Here is a 12,475-nt window from a genome sequence, read left to right as displayed (position 1 = left end):
GTTGCAGTGACTCACACTTTCTAAAAATACCTTTTAGTATCTGTTTTAAACTGCATGTTACTGCCTGCTGGCTCCTCACTTACTACTCTTCAGTGGCCCTGGGCTTGTGATATCACAGCTGAGGGCATATCCGACCCCCAGCTACTGCTCTGCAGCCAGAGACAAAGTAGGGTGGAAACAATTAGAATATTGTTATTGTTTTGGATGGTGTGTCTTACTAACAGCTAACAGAACTACCAGTGCACACACGGCTGTACCTTGCAGCCACTCAGCCGCTGCTAAGCGGGATTACAACTCGGTTAGTTTACCTTTGGGTTTTTTTGCACGATTGTATGAAGTGTATCATAAGAAAGCTTCGATCCAATTGCTTGTATAGCTATACTACTGCTTGTTTTTGAGTTTGAATGAAGTCGGTTTGACAACCCTTTACAGCAGACACCCCTACTACTGAGTGGATCTTTCTAGTTATGAATCTTATATTCCATTTCTGCCAATAAATCCCCCCTAAATCCTCACACTGGTCCTTTAATATCCATCCTCTGTTTTCCTTGTATCTTTGTATCTCTATCTCAATCCTTTCTTTCTTCCATGACTGCAGCGAATCCTTTTCTCATCATTCTCCCTCAGTCCTTTTTTTCCTCCTCGCACTGTGCTGGTATTGACCGACAACTGTGTTAATATTTTCTGGATGAAATCAGAGTGAAGTGTTTAGCCTCTCCCCAGCACTCCTCATCGATCCTCCACACATCATTCCCCTGGACTGCTCAATCTGATATCCGATATGGGATTGTCCTCTAGCTCTGTCTAACCGAGCCTCTTATCAGCCTGTACCTTTTGCCCTTATTTATCTTAACCTCTCATCTTCTACAAACCTGTATTGTGCTACAGATTTATCCGTTTCATTGCTCTATTTTAAGAAAGACACCTTTCTTTGTGACAAATACTGTCCACAATAGCTTCCACTTTGCTTTGACACTCACTTCCACTGCCAGTGGGGATTCCCAGTTACGATGCAACAATACAGTGCTTTTGATGAACTTATTGCAAAGATTACAACATTTACATAGAAATTATCTCTGTACTGAAGAATAAGACATAAAACTTGGACTTACATTAAATATACGTGTTTCTTATGTGTTGTTCCTTTGTAGGTCAAAGTGGACAATGTGAGTGACTTCCAGGACATTGCAAGTGTGGTGGCCATCACTCAGACCTACTGCACCACAGAGCCATTTATAGACGCCAAGTACGACATCAGGGTCCAGAAAATTGGAGCTGACTACAAAGCATACATGTGAGTGTTGTTCTTGTTTATTACTTAGATTTTTATTTTGTGTATTATTTGTTTTCATGTGTGTACTGTAAATTATACATTATACAGCAGCAGGTCCTTCCTTCCTGCCGCTTTCAGGCTGCACAATCATCTCTGCTCCCAGCAGACCACACATCCCAAAAAAACGAATATATAAATCTGTGCAATCCAAAAATATGTCTGTTTATATAATATTTTAGTTATTGTGGATTTTTAACTTTTTTTATTTAATATTCTTTACTGTGTTTTTATTACTTATTTACTTATTTATAATACTTGTTTTCGATCTTGTTTTTACTATGTCTCTTGTTTGCACTATCCTCTCTGCTGCTGTAATCCTGCAAATTTCCCCGCTGCGGGACTAATAAAGGATTATCTTATTTTATCTTATCTTATCTTATCTTATCATTTTATGCAAATTTTGAGTTTGTTACATATTGTTTTCTAGGCTGAACAGGGAATCATTGACATACACTACATGAAATAGAGCGTAAACCTTGCAAAGTGAAATGTTAAGTCCTGATTTAACACATTAATGCTTAAATGTGTCCCTACATATCTTTGGTCTGTAGCAGCCCGGCATTTATATTATGCAAATAAGCCACATGTTTAAAACACATTTTATAGCATCCATCAGCTTCTGGAAGTTGTGGCATCTCTTTCCTTTTCCCAAACCATGGCCACAACAGCTGAAGGCCAAGCTCTTCCAGGAAAGTGCAAGAGTCGTAGGATCTACTGGCTTCATAAGCTGGAAATTTGGCCATGACTTCTACTTCTAATAGCACATAGCACTTCTTTTAAGCAGTACAGTCGAGGCATTTGAGGTGACTATTTAAGGTTCCTTCATCAGTCTTCATTTCACCTGGGATCTCTATTTGGACTGTTAGTCGGCCCTTGCCCTATTCAGAGCTCATGTTTTCTTGTGCGATTCTTAAATCACAAAAACAAATTCCTCATCATCCGTAAGTCTCTTCATCACTAGTCACCGAAACACCCAAATATCAGAGAAAATGCTGCCCTGCACTTTACCTGACCTTCGGGTGCTGCGCCATAATGTTACTGTGAGAGTGCGCACATTTTTTTCTCACAATTTCTTTCATCTTTGTTTCTGTATTTATTCATAGTAACAGTGAGCCATCATGAGCCTAAATGGGAAAATAAAACACACGCTAAAACGTGCATCCACAAACAAAAAATATAACACTCTTACACACCTGATGACTCTAGCGATTCTTTACACTTTTTAAAGTGTAAAGGATAAAGTATTTTATTATTAAAGACTTTTCAACACTAGAACATTGTTATAACAAATAGTTTGAGGAATATCATAAAGTTGAGAGCTTAACTGAATGAATTAGACAGGGTGTATTATAGCCCTGGATTTGATGTATGGTAACCTGTACATTTACTGTAAAACAAACCTAAGCCTATGGAAAATAGTCAATTTATCAAGATGCTAATCAGCCTGATAACCTGCAGCTGTGCATTTTGCCTACACACTCACTTTTTACCTGACAGCTTGTGCTGTAACCACACCCCTCCTGCTACAAGGTTGTTCAAGTCTCTCTTCCCTCTATTGACAATTTCTACAAGTGAAAGTTAGTGTCTGTAACGATTTAACGCACAATTTCCTCTTGTTTTCCAGGCGAACATCCATCTCTGGTAATTGGAAGAGCAACACCGGATCAGCCATGTTGGAACAAGTAGCCATGACTGACAAGTGAGCACCGCATCAACATTAGTGACGCTCAGGCTGTCCTTGTGCACATGTCACAGTTAGTCACGATGTGCTCTCGCAGCAGATTCATTGAGCTGAAAACCAATTCACATGGTTAAACACACAGATGAAAATCAGTTTTGGTTTGTAGTGGCATTTATTTTTTCCTTTGGCTAAAGAAATGTTCTGGTTCTACATTGAGCTGCTCTGCTCACGGCTAAATGTGTTTATACTCCTTATGCAAAGCGTGTATTTTGACCTTTCACAGCAGGTGTAAATATATCCATTAATAATTTATGCTGGATCCAAAATGAAACAGAGCAGCCATAAATGTTAAATTGCAACAGTTTTTTTTTCTGCCAGTCAAAAGGACAGTGCAACTGTAAAAAAAGGACTATTTTCAGATATAAGAGAACTGAGTGTCGTCGTTGCACAAATGTCTGTATGGAACACCACTGAAAAAAGAACTAAAAATGGATACATAAATACTCACCTGAATTATATAAAACAGTACCAAAGTAGTTAATTTCGCTTTTACATACAGTGTATTCCAAAACCTTACCCTGCCACTTACAAATGTCCCAACATAATGAGGATTTACCACTTTTCATCATAAAATGTAATCTTGTCAATAATTTAATTACTGCCATAATGCAAAATTGAAAAAAACCCATTAAAATCAGCAAAAGCTTCTTTAATCTGCGACAGCTAACAGAGCACAGTACAGAGACTCTAAACATTACAAATCTGACTTTGATATTATTTGGTTTTATGTGAAGCTCTAAAAAAAGTACCTGCTGGAGCACAATCCCACTGTCCATGTCGGTGTTGGCATTGATCAGTCTGTATCTGCCAGCAACAGCACCTTTATGGGCTTCAGTCTGCCCAGCCTCGAGCTAGAGAGGTTCTGTAACAGGTTTACTGCCAAGATAAGTGCCCTGAAGAGCAACATTTGCCCTGAATTACAGTGCCAAAGTGATACATAAGTCAATATTATTAAAAAAGTAGTGTGCTGTGTACAAGAACAAGATTTAATTTATTTTTCTAAGATAAGCAAGATGGCTTAAAGCAGGACAAGTTGTGATTTCACTTCCAGTTCTTTAGACAAAAAAGTAAAATACTACTGTTCTTAACCTCGAGAGGCAACTCAGGAAAACAGTTATTTGCACATGCAGTAGTGGTACTCTACATGTGATTTTTTTTTTGTTGTTTTTCTGTAAACAGACAATGTTTGTAGACTTAATCCAACTTCTCTATGTGACAGGTATAAACTGTGGGTTGATACCTGCTCAGAAATCTTCGGAGGGCTGGATATCTGTGCTGTCAAAGCCATCTGTGGCAAGGATGGTAATGACTACATTACTGAGGTGAGGAAAACACAGAAAGAAGGGAGGGAGAGAGAGATGGATGGAAAATCCCCCAAAAATATTTTATCGATCCAACAGTTGACAAGACACTAAATTAAAAAAGTCACATAATCAAACCCTTATTCTGAAGCTGCCATATTATCACAGCATGACTTTATTTATTGTCTCCTGCCTTTTTATTGAGAACTTTCACCATGTTCAGCCTTGGGGAGTTTTATTAGAATACTAATAAGGTCTTTGAGTCTTAAATTTAGCACGTCTGGCCTGATTTCCACTGCTGGGGCCTGAGATGATCTGGCTGGGAATAAATTGATTGAATCTAGTCTAAATACACATCATGAGTTTAATACCCAACATCTGGTGATATGTCCAGGGTAGGTATGGCTCTCTTCTATAGTCCAACCTATCTCAGTATTTATTCTATTTAGCTACAATTAACCCCCACTTGCAAATTTTCAGCATATTGGTTTCATGTTTTGTAGTCTTTAGTCTTGAATTCATGACCAGAATGGTTGTGAATAACACATTATTAATGTTGGAGTGTGGTTCGCTGTAATGATACCTTTCCTCAAAAGTCAAGTGGTTACGTCTAAGTATGGAAAATTGCTAAATACTCTGATTCCATCATCGTCACTGAAAAAAACTGCAGGATATGACACAAAACATAAGGTGTTATTAAGATTGGAAAATGTCACTGGTCAGTGGGGAAGTTGATACCCATCTATTACAGTTCTGGCCTGAGGCAACAAAAAGCAGGACCCAAATTCCCTGTGACACAGCTGGTCATTGGGTGGACAAACACTGGAGGGATGGGCAGTGGACTGGATAATGTAAATATACTTACACCCAGGGCCCCCAAGCTGATTAAAATCCCAAAGTATGATAAGAGACAAAGTACAAAAGGGCCACGAAGCAGTTAGAGGGATAGCTCACAAGGTAGTAAGCAGTAAACTGATGAAAAGGGAAGATCTGGAAGTAAAAGCAGGATCAGGGACTAATTTGGCCACAGGATTGAGCTGTTTGAGAGACCAAGATTTCTGCCAGCTCGGGGAGCAACTTGACAAGCCAGGGTTTGTAGGACACGAGATGGAGTGCTATAGAGAGAGAGCTGCTTCTATGTGGTTGGCAGTAAATACAAAACCACTTAGTTGTTTGGGTCAACTCAGCCCTCGCATACATGGAAAAAGGGGTACATTTTTAAGCAAAATTCTGGATTAAAAAAGCAGTGATGCTGCACATATGGATAAAGACAGTCAATAAACACGCTCACAGTTGGCAGTCAACACTTTGAAGTAGGCTGACTGTCAGAATAAAATATTCACTAGTTTGGTCGGAGGTCGATTAGATTCTAAAGTGGGAAAGATGTGAAAAACATGTCTCCCCATGAGTCATCTCAACTGGAAAAGTGTTTTGTTTATTATATAAAATTGTTGAGTGGATATTCATTTACAGGGATGTTGACATGATATCACTGTCTGTCTTATTTAGCAGCAGCCTGACTGCCACAGTGATGAAACATTTGGGTTAATGAAAATAAAGATGATTGCCATTCACATATTACATTTTTTTTTTAAAACATAACCTTTCCGACATACATTTTCTGTCCGGGAGTTGAATTAACAGTCCTTTAAGCCTACCAGAGAGCTATTACCACACATGAAGTGTAATCCACTGTGCCCTTTATACTCCTTTGGGGCAGCATGTCAGTCATGTAACCTTCTCATTAAAAAAGGAACACCATGTCCGATGTCTGTGCCCTCTTTGTCCAGGTTGTGGGTTCATCTATGCAGCTGATTGGTGATCACCAGGCAGAGGACCGCCAGCTCATCGCGGAGGTGGTGCTGTCTAAGATGAGCCAAGCTCTGGCTACCAGGTCATCTAGTGCTTCCCGCTCACCTGCTCGCTCCCCTCAGGGCCAGAAGCCAACGACCGTGCAGCCCCAACAGGTAGAGAATGATGTTTGAAACCCATGTATTTATAATGGATGTCCCAAAATGAATAGCAAGTATGACACATGCTCATACATCATTTGCTTCAATTCTCCTTGTGAATATAAAGAGAGGCAAGTTAAGAAACATAAGGGTTTAATGTCTGCAGGAAAATCTCTTTTCAGTTCACTGCTTATTCTTTACCAAAACCCGCTTAACCTTGTTTGCCTTTTCTCCCTCTCTCCCTCTCTGCCACTCTCTCTCTCTCTCTCTCTCTCTCTCTTTGTTTTACTTTCTCTCTGTCATTCTCCCAACCCCTCACTGTCCCTCAGGGTGCTGCCCTTAAGGAAGGAATGTCAGATCCAAACAGGACCTCCGGCCAGCGCCCTCAACCTCAAGGTTGTCTGAACACTGTTCTCCAATGTAATACAAGTGCTGCCAGTGTAGGCCCAAAGCAAGTCTAGGAAACAGCCTCTGAATTAGTCATGGTGCAGTTCACCCCCAGACATCTTAGGAGATTTTTCTGAAATGAAGTATCAAGTATTTGAAAACGTTCTCTGCCAAAATAAGCACTGCCATTAGAGAAAAAACTCTAGAAAAACTCTAAAAGTTTTCTTCATTTTGAAAAAATTCTTGAGAATAAATGTAAATGAAACTAAGATACAACCTGTTAATTAGAGATACTGGTATGCAGATTTGGTTGCCTTTGACAGAGCCGGGCTAGCTCTTTCCACCTGTTCCCAGTATTTGTGCTAAGCTAAGCTAACTAGATAATGTGCTGTAGTTACAGACATGAGAGTGGTATCAATCGTGTCCTCTAATTCGTGGCAAGAAAGTTAATGTGTATTTCCCAAAAATGTCAAACTACAACTTTGAGTAAGAGCAGTTTGTATTTTATCTGCATCCGTATCTCTTTTCTTTGAAGGTAACATTGTCTAAGACAATAGAAAGACGTGTCTGTCTGAGCTACGGCGTTGTCTCTGTTTAAGGTGTGACTTGAAGTAACAAGCAAATGTACAGTAGAGTGCATTTAGCCAGCCTGTTGAGTTTAATTACAGCATCTGCGTTAGTGTGGTAATGTGTGTACTCAGGGCTGAAGTGTTAAATGTAACAAATAAAGCAGTGGTAACAGTGTGTAAAACGGTAAATTAACAAAGCCATTATTATCGTAATTTCAATGTGTTAATGTTTGCATGTTTGATTGATTTTGCATGAATGTGTAATATGTTGATGTTTCATATGTGTGTGCTGGTTGTTTTTAGGAATGCCAGCTTTTTTATATTTTAGAGTGAGTAGTTGTTAGTGAAGTGCCCATTCAAAACAGTCAGAACAGGCGGAATGCTTGGCCTGTGGTGTTGCTGTTTCCAGCTGTCTCGAGATCCCGTCATGCGAACAACTTCCCACTCGACACTGCGCTTCCTTGGGACCTCAGCGATACAAGACATAGCTGCTTCACACACTCCAGTCGCAGCTACTAATGGTCAGAAACACCAGTGATTACACAGGGGCTGACTTTTCCTTACTTTCCCCAACTAAAAGGGCCCCTAATACTATTTCAACATTCATTATGATGTTCAAATAGGAGAAATATGGAATTATGTCACAATTCTCACTGTACCTTTACACACTTAGCATACATACACTTCGCAAGGTAATTTACAAATAGGCGTATTAGTTGACATAACCTCTGCAGTTATAAAATAGAGCATGGAATTACCTAGAAAAGGTTTTTTTGCTGGTGGTTATGTTAGTGTTTTAAGTTATTATCAAGTCTTACACCAGGGAAATACAGTTGCACTCTCAGGGGAAAATCACACCCACGCGGCTCACTCTCGGTCACACCGGTGAAACGCTGCGGTTCAATTCTGCTTCCAATTGGCTGTGCTCTTGTGTTGACGGTTCGTGGACGACATGCTGCGGGGGGGCAGGACTTGTTTATTAGAAGTTTATTAAAATTGAACATGATGCATATCTAAATAGCATCAAATTCGACAGAAGTACTCCCATGGTACACCCGCCAAGTGTGATGAAGATCAGATGAGAGTTTCTTGAGAGGACATACAGACAAACAGACAGATGAACATGTTTCTACATTTCAGCTGCGTTTCCGTCTTTGTGATTAACGCTTGGCTTTTGAATCCTTGTTTTTTAATTCTGTACGTTGTTTTGGTGTGAATCCGTTAATGGCATATGCAGAGATGTTTCCCTCTGTTACATTCCAAAGCCCCCTTTGCAGGATCTGAATGTTTTGTGAATAACTGCTGGGTGTTGTCTTTTGATATAAATTAACTTTCTTAGCTTTGTGTTATAATACCTGAGACTAGACAAAGTGGCTTTATAGTGTATGGTACTCAATACATATTTTTCTTGGCAATTATAAAACTTGCTTTCGTGATTAATTAATTAAGAGTTTCAAAGAAAATAAGCATCTTTTCATTCTCTGCATGTTCATTTCCTTATTTGCTTGGATCCAAATCACTGAATTACTGATATTTGATCTTCCTACACCATGTGACAACTAATATTAGTCTGTTCTCCTCCGTCTCAATCTTTCCTGAATGATGAACAAACAAACACACGTTAAAGACTTTTCCAGTTTGTTGGCAAGAGACTAATATAAAGTGTGTGTGTGTGTGTGTGTGATTAAGTAATTCAAGGTTTGTATCCAAGCAAACTGTTATTGTGTTGTCCTTTACAAATCAAATATGTTTGTACAAATGGTATTTTCTTTGGTTTTTATGTGTCGTGAGTCCCAAGCAACCGTTGGGATGCTTAATGACAAACACTTAAAACGTAAGACTTGTAGCCATTTACTGCAGTGGCCTGACAGTAAAGACGGTCTGAGAATGTCTGGGATGACTTTTCATGAAGGTTTTGGTCATATCATGTGATAAGTTATATAAAAATTTAGATTTTGGACATTTAATGAAATTTTTATAGTAAACACTAATTAATATATTTTCAAATCTGTCTTCAAAGAAACCTTTTTAAAGCGGTTTCAGCATATAATTCACACACCCTACTATAATCCTGCATCATTTAAAATGAATTATCAGCCATTGGAAACTCATCCCTCCCCCGTCACTCAGCATGTGTAATCATTTGTTTGTTTTGTGCTGCATGATGTTGCTTTGTGCTGAGTGTCTGAGTCACTGAGTTGTTTGATGCCAGTGTCCTTTCCTGGTTGTATCATATCTATTTTTGTTGTTTACTTTCCTTCATTCTCATGTTTTTACCTTATTTATTTATTTTTTACCATGCTTTCTCCTAATGGCACCACACCGTCTCTTAACCGTTGATCTACCACCCCCTGCTGGTCATTGCAGTCCAAACACTCAGAGCCTGCTTTGCCCCAGTCTGTTCTTGACTGATGAGTTGGTCAGGGTTTCTATGAATGCGAGAGGTTGTTATGTGAATGGGCATGTCTAGACTCAAAATCAATATTGGTATCATGTTCTGCTTTGGTCTTAAGTGAGTGATGCAGGTGCCTGGTTTTCTAACTGCTGCACTAAAACAACAAGTGCTAGATCTACGAAATAATTATGCTTTTTTCTTTGTTTCCTTTACTTCTCCTTTTGCTTTTTATGCTTGTCTTGTCATGTGTTACATAGCCATGGAACTATAATCTAATGTGATTATATTTGAATCTTTCAGGTGCGCCAGTGAAAGCTCAGAGTGTGGAGTCATCATCAGAGTCAGCTAAGAGAGCATTTGAACCGGTACCGAAGCCCATCCAGGCCCAGAAACCTGGTCCAGGTCCGGCTCAAACTCAGAAGGGCCCAGTCCAGAGGGCCGCCTCAGTCAATAAGCCTCCGGTGCCGAGGCCTCCTCCCCCAATGACGAGAGCCCCGTCCGTCGCAAAGTCAGCCCCTGATTCTGCCTCCACCAAAGCCAAAGCTTCACCCTCATCCCCAGCAAAGGCAGCAGCAGCAGCAGCTCCAGGTTCTCCTCCAACCAAAGCAGCAGCTCCAGCTCCAGCTCCAGCTCCAGCCTCGGCTCCAGTCCCAATTCCTCCCTCAGCCTCAGCTCCTACCACAGAGCAGCCCAAGCCCCAGCCTCAGGGCTCTCCAACCCCGGCTCCTGGCAAACCAAGAGAGCTGCCCCCCAAACCTGCACCACCTGCAAAGCCCATCCCTCCAATGCGCAGGAATTCAAAGCCGCAGCTGCAGCCAAAGCCACAGACCCCTCCTCCTCTCAAAGCTTCACCTAAACCCCAGCCCGAGGCCCCTGCCCCAGCACCCACTCAGGCCTCAGATACTGCCTCGGCCCCAGCACAGGTTCAGTCCCCAGCCAAAGCCAGCCAGTCCCCGACTAATGTCCAGTCTCCAGCCAAGGCTCAGCCCCAGGCCAAGCCGGCCTCTCCTTCCCAAAACCCTGAGCCTGAACCAGCTGAAGCTGCCGCTGATGCTGAGGCCTCCGAGGAAGAACAGCCAGGATCCCAGCAAAAGGCCCATCCTCTGCTGAAGTAAGAGCCGCACTATCAGCACACTGTTGATAATGCAAAGACACGCATTTCAATTGGCCAAATCCTAGTGTTTAGGACACAGAATAAAGTGTTTAAATCCATTCTTCTGTAGAAAGATAATATATGGAATTCCAATCGTTTTAGTCATCAATATGTTTTTGTTTAAATGGTGTATTTTAGCGTGTCAGTCGAAGTGGTAGTTGCTGAAATGAGTAAATTAACACTTTACTTTAACCCTTCCTATTTAGCATTTATACACAGAACACATTTAATTATGTAGTTTTAAGCAGATGTGAGGTCTTTATGTGTTTATTGATGTATTTGTCAACACTTTAACTATTGCATGTTCATATACTGCAGGTGTATGATAAATAGGGGGGTTAAAGTACAATGTTAACATTTTGCAATGTTTTTTCAAAGATCATTGTACAATTATTGTGTTTGTGACTTTTTGGCCCTCATATTTCCCTGTTTGTCCTGATCCTTACTCTTCCCTTTCACTTCCTCCCTCACTCCTCCTCCTCCCTGCATCCCATCCTTCTTTCCCTCCCTACTCGCCCACTTGCTCTCCCCTCTCTTATTTTCCTTCCCCCTCCCCTCCCAGTAAGTCCCAGTCCCTGACCAATGCCTTCAGCGCCTTCAGCGACTCCTCTTTCTTCCGCGGGGTCTCAAGCACCGGAGGAGACGGCCAGGACGAGGCAAAGGCAGAGACCATTCGCAACCTCCGAAAGTCCTTCGCCAGCCTTTTCTCTGACTAGAAACAGCCCAACTGTAGTCAGCCCCTAATTGATTATGCCCCACCCCCGCCCCCACCCCCCTTTCACTGTTGGCCAGTGATGACTTGATTGACATTAAATGTGAACCAGTCTGAGATTAAACTTTGTGTGTTAACTGTACTGTATTCCCTCCGTCCTGGTCCCTCCTCTCCTCCACTTTCAGCTTCTCTAACAGTGAGACCTCCTGGGTAGGATGTTCATTGCACGAAGCTGTCCCAGAATAATTGGACTGAAGGAGTTACGTCATTGATATAGACGAGAGTAGATAAGAGTTTAATAGAATACAATAGAATAGAATAACAAAATCTTTATTTTTCCCAGAGCACATTTTAAGAAACTCTTTCCGAAGTATAAAAAAGTAGAATATTCAAGACTTTAAATGGAATGTACATACCGTATATATATTTATATATATATACTATATATATATACAGTATATGAATACAAACATATATAACTATAAAGGGAGATAAGCCAATGATAAAAAAAAAAAGTCCAGTAGCACTTTTTAATCCACCTTTGTCAGTGACATAACTCTTTCATTCAGTAGCTGGATTTATCCATATTTTAAAGAATAGTTGATGGTTTTCCCCCCAGTGAATACATTTTGGTCAGTAAGTGAAACTATGTGAGTAAATAAATCAACTTCTTTAAGGATTTGTTCAAGTGTAAATCCAGCTGTTGTGTCTCTGGTCCTCGGCTACTGACTACTGGGCTCGTCATTGCTGCCCCTTTTTTTGTCTACAAGCCTTGAAGTTCATTGTCGTGTGAGGGAGTCGGAAAAATATGTATATGTTCATCTGTGTTGGATTGTTATGCATGGCTCCTCCAGGTGGCTCAGTGTGACTTTTGGAGAAGAAAGGAGCTCCATCAGTGATGAGTTTCGCCCTCCGTTGCCTCTCTCTCTTTC

At 40.7% G+C, this 12,475-nt stretch overlaps 1 protein-coding gene across 1 annotated transcript in view; it reads left to right on the top strand.

Annotated features, from left to right (window-relative positions):
* syn2b (synapsin IIb) overlaps positions 1-11,547 on the top strand; it is a 74,797-nt gene extending 63,250 nt beyond the window's left edge. The window contains 7 exon segments of the mRNA XM_054617733.1: positions 1,152-1,294; positions 2,958-3,032; positions 4,294-4,396; positions 6,166-6,342; positions 6,657-6,726; positions 10,252-10,789; positions 11,394-11,547. Of these exon segments, the coding sequence (XP_054473708.1) occupies positions 1,152-1,294; positions 2,958-3,032; positions 4,294-4,396; positions 6,166-6,342; positions 6,657-6,726; positions 10,252-10,789; positions 11,394-11,547 (1,260 nt within the window).
* The last annotated feature ends 928 nt before the right edge of the window (positions 11,548-12,475 follow it).

This window comes from Anoplopoma fimbria, chromosome 17 (assembly GCF_027596085.1).
Source record: "Anoplopoma fimbria isolate UVic2021 breed Golden Eagle Sablefish chromosome 17, Afim_UVic_2022, whole genome shotgun sequence".
Lineage (NCBI taxonomy): Eukaryota > Metazoa > Chordata > Actinopteri > Perciformes > Anoplopomatidae > Anoplopoma > Anoplopoma fimbria.
The sequence above is the reverse complement of the archived record's forward strand: the minus strand, read 5'-3'. Positions and strand labels throughout refer to the sequence as shown.